Below are 17,675 nucleotides of genomic sequence, written 5' to 3' on the forward strand. Positions count from 1 at the left end.
ATCATCCGTTTTTCAGAAGTTTATAGTTTTTGGATACCATACTATTGTAAATAAGTTGTAACCTGTAGAACAGTGTCTGTATGGTCTTGAACCTGTAAACAAAGTTTTCTCTAAAAATCATTAAAAATGCACATAGCTCCTTGATGCTTTAAGGGGTTAATGTATTCAGTTTACCAGTAGATAAGTTTGTTTGATGTAATTTAATGTAAAAAAGTATTTGAATAATGTACAAGTCTTTTCATTCTTAATTTTCAAGGAATCCCATGGGACGAACTGGTTTAAGAGGAAAGGGAATTTTGTGGCGCTGGGGACCTAATCATGTGATCAAAGTAGTAGTTACAAGATGGAGGCGTAAATATGGGCCAGATCTTAATGCAATGACAGACTTTCTGTATGTGGAGGGTAAACGAGTGCTGGAATTTATAGCTGTGCAGAAAGATAGCTTCATGGATTCAAGTTATGCTCTACCAGGGGTAAGTGCTTAGTGGGTCGTAAAGATTGTTAGGAGATTGTCTTAGTGAAGGAGAATGAGGCCTCTGGCTGAGTGATTTGTATTACTGGCACTTCACTTGTGTGGGTTGTCTTTGCAGAATGTCCATGGCTCTGCTGATGTGCCCACCTGTTTGTGAAAAAGTTTAGGGTTTTATAAAGCAAAGTCTCAATTTCTTGTGAACTGTTCAGTGGTATCTTAAAATAGGCATACAGTAATTTAGTAAAGGGTTTAAAGATTTTTTGAAAAAGATTTCTCAGACTTTTAGCCACTGAATGAATTTTAGGGGGTTAAACATTTTCAAAGAAGGATTTAATGCATTTTCATGTAATTTCTCAGACCACAAACTGTTTTACCATTAACATTCTTGACATAGCAGTAGTTAGTCCATTTTCAAAGAGTTTCAGTAAATAGGAAAAGCAATGTTAGAAAAACTATTTGCATATGGTTTTGTCTGAAGAAACTGTCTATCATTTGTAATTTATGTCCAGTATGTACATTACATCTCAAATAAATCATAAAGTTTTTTAGAGTTTCAACTTAATATGCCATATTTTCAAAGCGTGTGAAAGAAGAGCAAAATCATCATAATTTGTCGGCTGTAACTCTTCCTTTTCAGGATATTTTACATGGGCTGAACAATCCATACAGCATTCTGTGTAAATCTTTCATGAGTCAAGTGTTTGATGAGCATGATATTGGACAGTATAACAAATTTGACCAAAGTGACATGATTCAGGTTTGTTTCTAATAGTTTTGCTAGCACACCTGAGCATGAAGTGCTTGAGGTGAGCTATTGTGGTCGCTACCATCCGGCATCTGTCCCTCTGTGATCTGTCAGGCCACACTTTTATCTAAACAACATCTCTGAAACCATTTGGTGGGAGTTGATGAGGGATCGGAATAATTTGAACAATAATTTAAACAACCTTGGTAAAGGGTCACACAGGGACTATTTGAATGTGTGAAATTATTATTTTTGGGTGGTCCTCTTCCAAAGTTGTTCAAATGGTTCCGCTTGGTTGCTAAAAATAGGAAAATCTTAATAGGACATCTCCTCCTAAACTGCTGGTCTGATTTTGAAGTAATTTCATACAAATGGTCCTTATATAACCTCTGTCAAGATGTTCAAGTTATTCCAATGGCTGCCAGGGGACATTGTCACATTTCCCTATATGTATATATTTGAAACTTTAAACATCTTGTTGTTTGAAACTTCTGGCCCTATTTTAAAATAATTTCACATAAATGTTGCGTGTGTGACCCTCTACCAAGATTGTTCAAATTATTCTGATTCATCAAAAAACATGGTCGCCAGAGGGCATGGTCACTTTTCCTATATATATTAAGTGGAGACTTTAAAAATCTTGTACAAAACTGCTGGCCCGGTTTTAGAATAATTACTTAAAAATGGGCCTTGTGTGACCCTTTACCAAGATTGTTCAAAATATTGTTCAAATTATTTTGATCCGTCAAAAAAAAAACGTGGCCACCAGAGGGCATAGTCATTGTTCCCTTTATGTATACATTGGAAACTTTAAAAAAATTTTCTTGTCAGAAACAGTTGACCCAATTTTAAAATAAGTTTACACAAATGTTTCTTTGGTGACACTTTATGAAGATTGTTTATCTTATTCTGAGTTGTCAAAAATGTGGCTGCCAAGGAGCAGGATCACTTTTACCTATATGCATAAATTGAAACCTTAAAACATCCCATAGTCAGAAACTGTCCCAGCATGTTTCAGTTGATTCAAAACTTTTTATGATGTTTTGGCCACTTCATTTATATTATTTGGTGGATTTTCACCAAACCTTACAGGATTGATCAGTGCCAAGCCTAACTGTGCTGATTTTCAGATGATCTAGTTCATTGATTATTAGCAGAGCTATGGTCATTGATTTGTTTTATGTTACAGTGTTTATACTACTTGACATATACTATTAGGTTGGAGTTCGCCAAACCTCATGTCATTGAGTGATCAGTGTAAATTGTAGTTGTGTATATCATTGACATGTTCTGGTATAGTGATTTTCAGTGGAGTTATGGCCCTTGACTTGTTAGATACTATGCTGTCTGTACTACTTCGACACCACTGGTTGGTATTCCACCAAACTTTACAGGAGTAATCATTGCAAAACCAGTTGTGCGAATAGATGGAATATTATGGTTTAGTAATTTTCGTTAGAGATATGGCCCATAATTTAATGGCATTTTACAATTGTCTGTGTGTTAAGTGATGGAAGACATACGTATAAGTAAAAAACAAGCTCTACTATACATTAGTCTAATAGTCTGTGAGAATTGTTTCAGGAATAGTTTCAGATTTGTTATCTTAACTTCAGATTAAGGAAGTATACCTGTAATAGCATTCAGCAATTTTGCTGCTAACCAAAAAATACTGACATCACATATAGAGAAAATGTTATCAAAGGAAAGTTACCCATTGTCATTATCCGACTGTCATTGTGGGCTGCAACCTAAAGCAAAGCTTGATAACTAGATTTTCACCTTTAAAAGGGATTGATGAGAATTTGGTAAAATTTTGCTTTCGCCAGAATGTGACTGTAAATCTGGAATCATAAACTCTACCCCAGCACCACTGTACCTCACTGGTCAAACGGTGGTGATTCAAACCGTATAATGAGGACAGTATTATAATATTATAATAATTATTATAATGCTAGGTTATAGACTTTAAAAAAAGCTGATCAAATAATAGCACCTGTATAATTCTTGATAAGGGATACTGCCATTATACAGTTTTAAAACTGACTTGTCTTTTTGTGTTTACAGTTTTTTTCTCAGTTTGCAAGTGTTATTGCTGGAGGTTCAAGCTCAAGAACATCATTTCAAGTGTCAGATGTCATGGTTTCAACATCTGTCAGGTCCGGTATGCAACCATTTATATCTGCAAGTCGAAGCAATCTGAAAGCAGAGACAGATTCTCAAGGATTTTGGTAATATTTTTGCAATAATATCTATGTGAGGTTTATCACAAAGCTGGAAAACAAATTGTTACATTTTGCATGTTTACCATATTTGAATTGTTCGTATGCATAATGACACAGGTATTTGGACTTCCTTATCAGTAAAATGAAATTGTTTATTCTAAGGTGGACTGTGTTTACTTTTAGATTAGCATTTTGTGAAGGGAACTTACATTTAACTAAAGCAAACACATTAAACAAGGTATACCAATCACATGTCTATAAATATTACAACCAAATCTATTAGTCCATAAAAAACAAGACTATGAATGAAGAAGTAGCGAGTGTGATTGTTATTGTTATATGACAGACAGTCATCAACCCCCATCTTTGATTCTGATGGGATTGTTGTCATATAGCTATGGAAGCAAAGTCAGTACGGGTGTTCAGAAACTTTGATTAGGTTAACACCACTGTACATCACTAAAATACTATTTAAAGAATGGTGTTAAATCAAAATCAAACAAGCATGTAAGTTAACATTGTTATTAGCTCACCTGAGCCAAAGGCAATTGGTGAGCTTTTGTGACCGTTCATTGTCTATAGTGTGTCCATCAACATTTTCTAAGAAAATCTTCTTCTTATAAACCACTGGGCAGAATTACACCGAATTCACAGGAATGATCCTTGGGTGACCCCCTTTCAAATTTTTTCAAAGAATTTAATTCCACACAACTGGTTGCCATGGCAACATAAAGGAAAAACTTAAAAAATCTTTTTATCAAAAACTGCAAGGCATAGAGCCTTGATATTTGGCATGTGACATCATCAAATGGTCCTCTGTGAAGGTTGTTCAAATTGTGCCCCTGGGGTGAAAAGAGGCCCCACCCCGGGGGTCTAAAATTTTACATAGACTTATATAGGAAAAAACTTTAAAAATCTTCTTGTCTGAAACCACAAGACCTAGGCCTTTGATATTTGGTATGTAGCATTGCCTCATGGACCTTTACCAAGATTGTTAAAATCAAATTACCCTGGGGTGAAAAGAGGCCCCACGCTGGGGGTCCCAAGTTTTACATAGACTTATGTAAGAAAAACCTTTAAAAATCTTTTTGCCTGAAACTGCAAGGCATAGGCTTCTGATATTTGTTATGTTGCCTTGCCTTGCCAAGTGTTCCTCTACCAAAATTGTTCAAATTACGCCCCTGGGGTGAAAAGAGGTCATGCCCTTGGGGTTCCAAGTTTAACATAGACTTATATAGAAAAAATCTTCTTGTCTGAGAGTTCAAGGCCTAGGTTTTTGATATTTGGTATGTAATGTTGCCTAATAGATCTCTAACAAGATTGTTCAAATTATGCCCCTGGGGTGAAAAGAGGCCCTGCCCCGGGATCACTTGTGATAAGAGTTATATAGGAAAAATGCTTAAAAAATTATCAGATCATATTTCCTAGACTGTTTAATTATAATTACCTGATGGCCCCAAGTGATTAGAGGTCACTTGACTGTGACCTTGACCCACTGATCTACTTTCTTGTTTTTTAAGATACAGCCTTGAAATTTGGATGACATGTACAGTTTTGCACACCACTGTTAAAACTGACTTTCAGTGACCATGAATGTGACCTACTGACCTACTTTCTTAATATTTTAGCATTAGTTTGCCATTTGAAACATGTGGCTCATATTACTCAGGTGAGCGATTCAGGGTCATCATGACCCTCTTGTTACATTATAAAATATATAAAGCCACTAAAAAATTGTTGTGAAACAAAATAAATGTAGAATTAATTGTTATTATTTGCCATTGTTTTCAGTGCGTCACTTCTGTACAAAGGCTACCTGGATGATCCTAGGAATACTGACAATGCCTGGGTAGAAGCTGAAGTCTGGAACTTCCATTATGATATTGGAGATACCTTTGACCTTAGATTGGCAGAGGTAGGTCAAAGAAATCATCTGCAAGTGGCCATTTAGCACCTTGATCAGTTTGTCAAATGTTCAGTTACAAAACTAAGCCATAGATGCTTATTTAGTAGTTTGTGCTGGTAGTATTTTATTGATAAACAAGACATCTTTTAGTGGACATGAGATATAGCAGATTTTTTTGTACTAAAGATTGGTAATTTCATTGATCTTTTAGTAGGTTTAGCCATTTGTTGTTAACTACAGTTGAAATTTTCTCCCTTTTTGTACATATTTTTTCACACTTGTTAACATTTACAGCATAAAATCTCTTGAAGTAATTGATCTCTACTTGATAAGATGAAAAATGACAATAACAGTAAGTATAAAACACACAAAGCTATCTTGAACAATATCTGAATTATCTCCCTTTGTTCTTAGTTTTAACTTATATTTAAGACAGTTAAATATTAAATATTACATTCCCTCCACTGATGGAAATGAATATAAATAGACTCAGTAATAGTTGGCATTTAAAGGAAGGTAGAGTGCAGGAAGTTGGAATATTTTGAATCATTTTAGAATTATCTACCTTTCTGTACTTAGTTTATTCTAAGTAAAGACAAAAACTATGTCTCAATGAATTACTTGCATTTAAAGCAGTACTTTCAAGAAAATCGAGTTCCAGGTAGCCTTTGAAGGATGTATGAATCACCTTTGTAGATAGTTCTAGTTATATATGTAGATATATCATCCTTGCAAATAAAAACAACATTGAATTTATGCAATTTTTGGCTTCTTTTTTGTAGGGAATGAGTGTTAAATGGAAAGAAGTTTCACCCTATGTGAAGATGTATGGAAATGAGAGTGTTATAGTACAGGAAGCTGCCAGGATACATGATGCTTATAACTGAATATAATATACTAGTAGTTGAATGGGATATGAGCAAGACCACCATAAACAACAACCTTAAATCTATGTTTGAATAGACTAAGTGAAAGCAGTAACTTTAAATCTATGAACAAAAAAGATCTTTTCTCTGAATAGGTGGCTATTTATGAATAAGAGGTGATCTTTACCTTCAGTCAAGTAAATTCTAAGTGTTCAGTGCAGTTGATGTTTTATTTGGAGGTGGTCATCTCGTTGAATTCTGTGTAGTTGAAGCTTTATCTCTGAATGATTTTCTTGAAAGCTTTGTATGAACACCATCTGTTCACTGAATAATACTGTTGTAAAGTCAGCAGAACTTCTGAGCAGTATTTTACCACTGACCAGGATGTAGTCACTGAAAAGTATGGAACATATTATAAATAAGGTTTTACTGCTAAATGTTGCAGTTTAAACAACATCTTTTCACTGAATGATATAATTTAAATAATCAACAACATCTTTTCTTTGAAGGATTTAGTTTAAACAACAGACATATTTTCATTGAATGATGTAGTTTAAACAGCAGACAACATCTATTCACTGAATGATGTAGTTTATACAGCAGACAGCATCTTTTCACTGAATGATGTAGTTTAAACAGCAGACAACATCTTTTCACAGAATGATGTAGTTTAAACAGCAGACAGCATCTTTTCACTGAATGATGTAGTTTAAACAACAAACACCTATTCATTGAATGATGTAAACAGCAGACAGCATTTTTCCACTGAATGATGTAGTTTAAACAGCAGACAACATCTTTTCACTGAATGATGTAGTTTATACAGCAGACAGCATCTTTTCACAGAATGATGTTGTTTAAACAGCAGACAGCATCTTTTCACAGAATGATGTAGTTTAAACAACAAACAGCAGCTTTTCATTGAACAATGTAGTTTAAACAGCAGACACCATCTTTTCACTGAATGATCTAGTTTAAACAGCAGACAACATCTTTTCACTGAATGATCTAGTTTAAACAGCACCTTTTCACTGAATGATCTAGTTTAAACAATAGACAAAATCTTTCACTGAATGATGTAGTTTAAACAATAGACTGAATGATGTAGTTTAAACAATAGACTGAATGATGTAGTTTCTGCATTAGACAACATCTTTTCACTGAGTGGTGTGCTTCAAATGATAGAAAGCATTTTTTGCTTGTTGAATGATTTTGTTGCAGTGTTTATGAGTAAGATATCTTAACAACAAAATTACTGTAGTAAACGCAGTTTAGTTAAAGACAACTAACTAGCATAAGTAATTATGTCCATTATGTTAGTGATAAAATGTCACCATTGATATAATCACTGTAAACTGAATGCTTCTGTGTTTGGACATTGAAAATTAAAATAAAATGTATTTATTTAAGTACATGTATGTTGTCAGTGTTAGGAGCTTCTATCTTTCATCTGAATGAGTTAGTCAGGGTTCAGTATGAACTTTATTCACTAACAGAAATTATATCAAATGTAAGATTCCATGGTGAAATCCAACCTTCCTTTGTAATAATTAGGATTTGAATGCTACAACAAAGTAATGTCTCAAGATTGCAAGTTTCAGTATAGAAAAGATTGGTTCATATCCTGAAGATCAAAGTACTTGCCTTTAACATGAAATCATATTTCACTGCAAATGCTCCCATTGCTGCCTGAATTTTGTGTAAAAAAAGTATTGTATTGGAAGATTGTCAAAGAATTTAGTATACACAGCCTAGAAATGTTTGGAATTATGCAAATTTTCCATACGCAGTTTTCCCAATTAATGATTAATCATGATTAAAAGTTTACAAAACATATCCCTAAATTGATCCAAACAGCTGTGTTTTGTGATGGAATATTGTTGGTATTTTCTTGTTTAGAACATTACAGCTATGAATGTATAATATTTCACATTGTATTATTGTGTTTAATAAATTATAATTAATATGTACATTCAGAGAAATGAATAGCACTGTTGTCAAGCAAAAGGCTGTTATTCACTACATTTAGCTTGTTTTGGTAGTATATTTAGGGTTTCAGAATTTATTAATGATGAGCCTAGCCATCAGCAATCATGCTTTGAATACTTTAATCTTGATTCATTGATTAATCAGCATATCACATGTATTGAAATTGACAGAGGATTCAACAGTAAAATTGATTTAAAGATACATTTCGATAATTATGAGTGATGTCCCTTGGTCAGAATGTTACAATATTTACTTTAATTTGCCTGACATCCACGATTGGCAAAACTTTTCACGAAAGAAATTGTTTCGCTGCATGTGGGTGAATAAAACCAGTATTATACTGAGAAGAGATAACATTCCTATTTACAGTGAAACTCAGTTATAAGGAACTCATCAGATTCACGAAAAAGTGTTTGTTGTATCCAAGGTACAGTATAGTTCACTATAGCTGATTTGTTTAATGAATATCTGATGTATAGCAAAAAACTTTTGCGAAAGCTATGATTCATTGAAAGCCATTGTTGATGTGTTTAATTGTTGTTGCGTCAAAATAAAAGATTATAATTATTTCAAATATGCAAAAATTGATCATACAAGAAATATAATGTAGTCACATATTAAGCAACAAAATTATAAATTTGCAAACCATAGTATGTTACCAATGGCAGTGAATCTTGAAATTACGGACCAAGTTTGTGATAAATATGTGACATATTATAATGGGACATGGAAATATGTTCTTATATTTGAGTTTTCTGATTGGTTATATCTGTGTAAAATATATAGTAGGGGAAAATCAAACCAGAAAAAAAGAGTTCCTTAAAACTGAGATTTCCTTGTAACTGAGTTCGCTATAAGTGAGTTTTACTGTATCTGTTTATGATTGCACTATCTTGCCAACCTCTACCTATATTTGGTATGATACATGTGTAATGACTTTTTGAAATTAACATTTTTTCAAGTGTAGAGAATGTTTGGTGAATAGATTTTGTTTGAAATAGGTACTGAAAGAAGAAATTTCACAGTTTCAACACAAATAAGCTTACATGAGAGAAAAGGAATCTTATTTTCTTTTTCATTGATTTTTCTTAAACTTGTTCAATCAAAATGATAAGATTCTCCACAGAGCCATGCATTTGATTATTTTATTCTACTCGTTTATAGTACAGTAAAATGGTGTAAAAATACTTCAGAAAATGGAAGAAGCATGAAACTTGGTACATAACTACTTTAGGGCAAAATACTAAAAATGAGCATGAGACCCACTCCGAAAAATCCAATATGGCCGAAAAATCCAAGATGGCCGCCATATATGTATATATTTTCAAAAATACATAATATCGTATATAAAATTTCTATTGACACTTACAGTTATCAGTATAATAAGCTAAAACCACCTGCCTGAATAAATCCAAACATATTATATTAACAAAAATACCGCTCTTCCAACAAAAATGAAAAAAGTTGTCTCCCTTGGATAAAATGTGCTATTAAGCAAAAGAAAAGTCATAATGCATTTATATGAATCAAAATTAAGTATATAATGGTAACTGGCATATCAAGAAAGTTTAAAAATGCAACAGTTTTGTGCAGAACTTTACAACAATTGTAAATTAATTAATTGTAAATACATTCGAACTTCGGTAACTGGAACCCATCAGGACCGACTAAATTTATTCGAATTATCGGTAGTACTAGTATGAGTGATCGAAAAATATATTATAAAGGAATTTGTTTGGGACCTGACGATAGATTAATTGAAGAATGGTGTTCGAATTATCAGAGTTTGAGCAAACGAAGTTTTAGTCTGTAATGTGTATTAGTGAATAAATGACATGTGTTTCACTAGGGGTGGGTATTGCCACGAAAATTGGTATTGCGATATATTGCAATATTGTATGTGGATATTGCAATATACTGCGATATATTGTACCAGTTATTTAATGAACAAAAACATAACGAATCATACTGTTTTTTTCAAATTTATTCAATTAAAAATGAGTAAAATGACTAGTATCAACAACATGAGTGTTTGCTCGACCTTCTCAATAAATAAAAATACCAGTAAACAAAAAAAAAAAAAGTTTTGACTAGATTATGGGTAGTATTACCGAATATTCAAAAGCGAAAGTAGACTGCGGCAAAATATTATTTAGTTTATTGTGCGGCACTACATTCGGTTTACGGATACAATCATATAACACAGGTTGCTCAATTCACCGATTATAAACGAGGGAAGTGGTATAGCTGTTGCATGAATAATAAATTCTAGTTGATAGAAAAATTACTAATGAGTCGCTGACAAATACAAAATTATATTTATCTAAATTTTCTTATTGGTTTTATTATGTGGAATTGGATCCGTAAAATAGCTGTAAACCAGTCTGCTACCTGCACCGGAAATGGAAGGAGAAAAATGAAAACAAAGTTGAATCGTGCTGGCAAGAAAAGTATTTTTTGTGTGAATCTTCTTGGTTTACGTTAGTGTTACATAATGTTATAAAATAACCGGTATTCGAAAATCATATCGCAATATCGTATCGTCGGAAAAAACATCGCAATAACCGGTCTACCGCGGTATATCGCCCACCCCTATGTTTCACTTTGTCATTAGTTTTCGTGACTCAGAATTTGTAAGTGTTGCTGTATTCATTTCAATTTATTTACACTAAGAGAACTAATGACAGTTAATTAAACTATATAATTCATTAATTATGTTAGTGTGATAGACCATGTGAACATCCCTGGCCTGTCAGATCATCATGATTTCTTTGGGAAAAATCGGTTGATCAGCGTAATCAAATTTACATTTGCATGTCCCTGTAATATTCTGTTTTTGTCAAATTGTAGCACATTGTGCCATAATAATGGTTTTATAGTTTAATGTCATAAGCATATAATGTACAGTCACTAATGTCCTGATCACTCTCAGGCAAAGACCATGAAGATCATACTGCTTCCTGAAAATTTTGACTCTGTGGGGACAGGGATCAAACTCGAAAAATGTGCAGTTCTAAAGTTCATACTGCGCGCTTTTAACATCCTTGCCTGGTTCTCACGGCATCTAACACGTTCACACTAATTTTCTTACCACGCGCTTCTTCACGTCCAGTGTGTTCTTACTACATTCTTAGTACGATCAGTCAGATTGCACCTCTCGCTTACCATGCTTTAACCATATGCTTATCACCTTTTCACTGCATTCGTCGGCTACTTATAGATACTACGCCATGCGCCTCTTTTTTTTTCATTCCTTCTGCAAGTTATATTGACATAATTGTGTCCGCATCTACACTCAACAACCATAAATTACAATAAATGACGACCCCCAACCCCACCCCAACGCCCCAATGAAGAAAAAAGAGCAGTCTTATAGAGAGAGACTGCGGTGGAATAAGCAAAAGCAGTGTGAAGGATATATGGAGGTCCAAAAGTCCACTACAAGCTGCCAGTGCTGCTGAGTCCATGATTATGTGGCAACTCCTGATGATGTTCGATACCCATTGCTGATTGAAAACGAAGTGATTGGGAATTGGATCCAGTATTCATACTTAATTATCAGAATCTGAACCAATCATGGTGAGAACCTGCTGCAAACGTGACATAGATGTGTTAAGAACCGAAAGAACGTATTTATAACCTTATGCGGTATACTACAATGTGGCATGCACGTAGCATGGTCATAGCACACAAGCGTAGATAAGTTGTAGTAAGAACTCCATTGACGTAGCAAGAACACAATGATAACCCAATGACACCACAGTGAGCACGCCATGCAGCCTTTCCCGTCCGCACCACGCTTGTACTATGTCCTACTAGTTTTAGTTAATCATTACTAAGTCCTTCCTGCTTCCTGATTAGACCGCGTTCTCACTACATTTGTTTTGAACATGTCGAAAATTTGACCGCGTTCTCTACACTCATGGAGACCATAATTATTAATCATCATGTTCTTATCGGAGTCTACTGTATTTCTTCTACATTGTACAAGTTCTTACTGCGTCCTGCTAGTTTTTACGACGTAGTGGGAACGTGGCTGAGTGTAACGGGGGTATAAATTAAGAGCAGAATCTATCATTTCTACAAGAAAAATGTGCTCTAATATCTATTTCTGGACATTTTACTGAAATTAAAATTAAATTAAATGTGAGTACTTGAGGATTTTTCTAATGAGCACAGGTACATTCGAAACACAATTTTAATACCAATTTAAATTACTAGTTTTAAGACGACAAATATTATCTATTTACCATTTGTACTTCCAGTTAAGCAGTCCAATGTAAGAATAACACTGTCTTGTCAAACAAAACTAACCAGTACAGCTCGCGCTTACCGGTGAATCAAGCTTTTAAATGCATTTTCTACATCTTCCTACAAACAAACTGTTCGTATTATAGAATATTATATTTCTGGGAGCCCGCCCGCTTAGCTCAGTAGGTAAGAGCGTTGGTCTACGGATCGCAGGGTCGCCAGTTCGATCCTCGGGCGGGCCGCACGTTCTCCGTGACTATTTGATAAACGACATTGTGTCTGAAATCATTAGTCCTCCACCTCTGATTCATGTGGGGAAGTTGGCAGTTACTTGCGGAGAACAGGTTTGTACTGGTACAGAATCCAGGAACACTGGTTAGGTTAACTGCCCGCCGTTACATGACTGAAATACTGTTGAAAAACGGCGTTAAACCCAAAACAAACAAACAAAATATTTCTGGGGTATAAATGGAGGCTTTCGATACTCTTCTTTACAGCAAAACATGTCAAGTAGCTTGATCAACCATCTGTTCACATATAGATTAGGGCTATAATGTGCATTCCTGCATCGTCTGCACACCTCTTGAACATACTAAAAAGGTTGCCCATTAGGTCGGGCACATATGGGTGTCGTGTGTTCTATCATTTTCCTAAAATTCCTAGTCAAGATAAATAAGGCTGACCAGAGAGATCTTTGATATACTGGAACCTTTCCAATAGTTTTTGTCTCAAGTACCCGAGTCTCATACCAATAGCTCCTCAAGTGCATTTGCAACCTCGATAAAGTCTGTCGAGGAAGACGTAATTTGTCAAACGTGCTGAAATGCTCTGCACTGCCTTATGCAAGTTAACTAAAGTTGTTGACAATCTCGTGCTTGTGTGTACTGACAAGAGTAACTGACATGTACCTTATTTCAGATTTCAGCTCACTGTTCAGAGTAATATATTTCACAGAATAGTTACTAAGTGTTGTCCATGACAACAACTTTTATAATTTCAACCTTACTCTTCTTTGTTACACAGTTAGCAATTTATTACGCAGACATTGTGACTGCGGGTGCATAATAAGGAACATTGTTTCATTGATCCTACTAGCCCGTCCCTATAATCTATTCTTGCATTTCGAAGTCCCAAACTAAAAGGGGTAGTTGTCGTACTTGGTGTCAAAGAAACTACAATTTTATATAGCAACTAAGTTAATTGACCTTCACATTCTCCATATTACTTACCATCTATAAACAAGGTTTCATAAAGAAGTCTTAAGAATTTGCAATTTTGAAGTTATTGAAGAATCCGCCATTTGCAGATGATGGACCAACATACAGACTGTCTATGTAAAATTTCTCAAGAAACAATCTCTACTTGTTTTGAAGAAATGCAGGATGACACTTTGTGTCATATTCGTGCACTATTTGTTGCCATAGCAACAACATTTGTTGCCATAGGAACAAAATTAAATGACATTGGCATTCTCTGCATTGCCATCTATCCATGTACCACGTATCATGAAAAATTCTGCTGTAGTTTCAAAGTTATTGCAGTATCCCACTCTGCATGGCTGACGTATTGACATGCATACAGGGGCAACCCATAAGCCCCATCTGGCTAAATACTGGTAAGGGAATAACAACAATGTTTCAATATGCTGCTGTGGAGGGAATTCAAGTGAAATAATATAAATTACATATATTAAAACAAAATATTCTTAAAAATATAAAAACTACACAATGATAATATTTAACTAAGTTTTAAAGGTTAGATTTTTGCCGTTACCATGGAAACAGAAAGAAACTAACATCATTTGAATTGATGTTTTTGCATTTGATGCAAATTTAGGATTTATTTTATTATATACATTTATATTTAGTGCATTTTGGGGGTGAATGTAAATATAATGACCTTTCATTAGAGTCTTCTAAGGTAAATATTGAGTTTTGGCGGCCATTTTGGAAAATGGCCGCCATATCGGCCATCTTGACAGATATCAAATGGGTCCCATGAAAAAAATGTTTTTAATGCTTTAATAAATAGCTGTGCCAATTTTGGTGCTTTTCCCATTTTCTGAAGTATTTTGGCATTTTCTGTTACGAATTGATCGCACTAGATCTATTATAAGTTCAAAATGATAAGATTCTCCACAGAGCCATGCATTTGATTATTTTATTCTACTCGTTTATTAAGTTCAACATAAAAACACTAATATAAGAAATTTATTTAAGAGGTCAAACTGAGGGGTGAGGGGTATTTGTCTATAAGAATAAGGCAAGTGCAGAATGCAAGAATTTTATATTATTAGGAAGCAACACGATGAAGGACCATTTTATGCTCGACTATACAAAATATATGGAGAGCTATCCTACTCGACCTGTCGTACTTTCGCGTCCACGATCGCCTCGGTAGCCTAGTGGTAGAGCATCCGCTTTTGAGTGTGGGAGGTCTCTGGCCGTGTTATACCAAAGACATAAAAAATGGTACTAGTAGCTTCCTCACTTAGTGCTCAGCATTAAGAGGATAGTACTAGGACTGGTCAGCCCGGTGTCGGTATAATGTGACTGAGTGGGGTATCATGTTGTGTGTCAACGGCGTGAAATTCCAGTGAGGTAGCACTATAAAGTTGGGCATTGTGCTCACTGCTACAAGTAGACACTGTCGTTTATATAACTGAAAAATTGTTGAAAAAGGCGTTAAACCCAAACACATACACGTCCACACCTTGGTTAAAGTTTTGATGCACTTTCTTTTCTTTTTCTCTTTATCTCTGTAATTACTGTATTGATTTGCTTCATTCCTTATCACCAACATCATATGACACAAGGCTCATAGTGCTGGCAGCAAAATGCTATGAGTTATGCCCCCCCTTTTTAGCTCACCTGTCACATAGTGACAGGGTGAGCTTTTGTGATCGTCCGTCCGTCTGTCCACAATTTCTTGTCTGCACGATAGTGGTTTCATTTATGATTTTATTTTAATCAAACTTGTACACAACTTGTATCACCATAAGATCTTGGTTCCTTTTTTGAACTAGCCAGATGCCGTTATTGGTTCCAGAGTTATGGCCCCTGAAAGGGCCAAAATTAGCTATTTTGACCTTGTCTGCACAATAGCTGCTTTATTATGTCTTTCCCAGGAGACATATTGTTTTTGCCCTGTCCGTCTGTCCGTCCGTACATCACACTTCATTTCTGAGCAATAACTGGAGAACCATTTGACATAGAACCTTCAAACTTCATAGGGTTGTAGGGCTGCTGGAGTAGATGACCCCTATTGTTTTTGGGGTCACTCCGTCAAAGGTCAAGGTCACAGGGGCCTGAACATTGAAAACCATTGCCGATCAATAACTAGAGAACCACTTGACCCAGAAAGTTGAAACTTCATAGGATGATTGGCCATGCAGAGAAGATGACCCCTATTGATTTTGGGGTCACTCCGTCAAAGGTGAAGGTCACAGGGGCCTGAACATTGAAAACCATTTCCGATCAATCCTTAAAAAATTGTTTGTTTGCAGTAACGCGACCCAGAATTTTTAGTGTGAGTAGGTAGGTAGGGATTTTTTTTTTTTTTCGTTTTTTTTTTTTTTTTTTTTTTTTTCTATGCTAATTGTACAACACCTGCATTTTGTTTTTAACCCTCTGGTTTATACAACTTTTGGGTACTAACACTTCTCTGTAGAATGCTAACTTGATTGTAACATATCTGCATGGGTGGTAGTTTTCACATAGTATGAATACTAATATTACTAGTAATATCACCTTTTTAATAACAATAAAAACAACAGATAGCCTGACACCAGTCAGAAACAGAGCTTATTATCTCAATATGAACTTAAAAATTTAAGATTATCAATATATTAAACAAAAATAATTGGCCAGACCTTTTGAATGTCCTTGCACTGGCTAGGGTAATAAAAAAACATTACATTCCTTAGGATTCAGCAAGTACATAGCAAAATCTTTATTTTAATACCCTGTAGACCCGAGCCTGATTACTAGCTCCGCACTCCTTCAAAGCCTATGTATCATGTAATTTTAAGACAATACTTAATTGTTTCACATTGTTTACTCAGGGCTTAAATGGAGAAGTGGAGAGATTTTAGGGAGAGGTGGAGTGATTTTAGGGAAACGCTGAAAGATTTTTAATAGCGCCATGACATGCAAGTTGAAAATGGAACTAAATATACTTATCAATGTAAACCTAATTTCTTATCCTTGTGAATCTACTGTGATTAAACTGCAAATTAAAGTTTTTTTCACTCTTGCAATGATTGCCTTAACCAAGAAAAGCCTAATCTGAATATGAATACAATTAAAAAAGCTAGGGTAATTCCATATCAGCAAAAAATAAATCAAGCTTCCAGTGCTAATGCACTCAAAGTCAAAACACAAAAACCCATAAAAGCATTTCACAGTCACTTCTTGTCAATAGCAGTGACATCACTATGACATCACACATAATACAGTCTTCTTTGATCTGCTAGTGTCTTCTTTGATCTGCTACTGTCGGCACACATTAAAAGAAACAGTTGTCAAACAGATTAAACCCAGTTTCTGATGGCAGGTGTCAAATATTTGCATAAATTTCAGTTACATTAGTTAAGTCACAGAAATTTTCAGTAATAATAACTATGTATCTAATGTCTGGGTTTTGAAAAATAGGAAAAAGTGGACCCATGGAAATTTAATTTCACGCAAATAGGAAAATCTAGAAATGTAAAAATTATGGATTTCTTTCGCTGGTTTTAGTCATTGCATTGAAAGGATGTTTAACTTTTATAAATAAATTTTCAGGTAAGAAAATTTTGTTTGTCTATTATTTTTGACGTTTATTGTGCGCTTTCCAAGTGACTTGTGCAGTGTTATCCTTGGGGCAGATTAAAAAGATTATGCAACGACAAAAGATCGAAACTAAAATTATTATTTGTTGCAAAATTGTTTGAGAAATTATGACAGAATGATATCCAAGAATTTATCTATCCCAGATGTTTTACGTACGAGAAAAATCATTATTTTACAAATCTAAAACTCGGTTAAATACGTCTGCAGTATTGCACAGATAACACTATGTACCCTGATTTGTCCATGTGGAATTTTCTAAACAACTTTTTGCATGAATTTTTGTAGTATATCAGGAAATCGGCAGGGCGTTCGGTAGACCCGAGGTTCTGGGTTTTCACTCGCATTTATCAAGAAAAAATCGTATTTGACCCGCCCAAAAATAATTCCGG

The 17,675-nt window shown here is 34.7% G+C and overlaps 1 protein-coding gene across 6 annotated transcripts in view; it reads left to right on the top strand.

Moving 5' to 3' along the window:
* Nucleotides 1-17,248, top strand: part of LOC123557382 (transient receptor potential cation channel subfamily M member 2-like) — a 153,478-nt gene extending 136,230 nt beyond the window's left edge. For all 6 annotated transcript variants that reach the window (XM_045348818.2, XM_053543740.1, XM_045348821.2 and 3 more), the window contains exons 30-34: nt 257-473; nt 1,110-1,229; nt 3,285-3,448; nt 5,234-5,357; nt 6,131-17,248. In XM_045348818.2, the coding sequence (XP_045204753.2) occupies nt 257-473; nt 1,110-1,229; nt 3,285-3,448; nt 5,234-5,357; nt 6,131-6,235 (730 nt within the window). In that variant the 3' untranslated portion in view covers nt 6,236-17,248. The remainder of the gene's footprint in view (nt 1-256; nt 474-1,109; nt 1,230-3,284; nt 3,449-5,233; nt 5,358-6,130) is intronic.
* Nucleotides 17,249-17,675: the final 427 nt, after the last annotated feature.

The sequence above is a fragment of the Mercenaria mercenaria genome, chromosome 5, assembly GCF_021730395.1.
Source record: "Mercenaria mercenaria strain notata chromosome 5, MADL_Memer_1, whole genome shotgun sequence".
Lineage (NCBI taxonomy): Eukaryota > Metazoa > Mollusca > Bivalvia > Venerida > Veneridae > Mercenaria > Mercenaria mercenaria.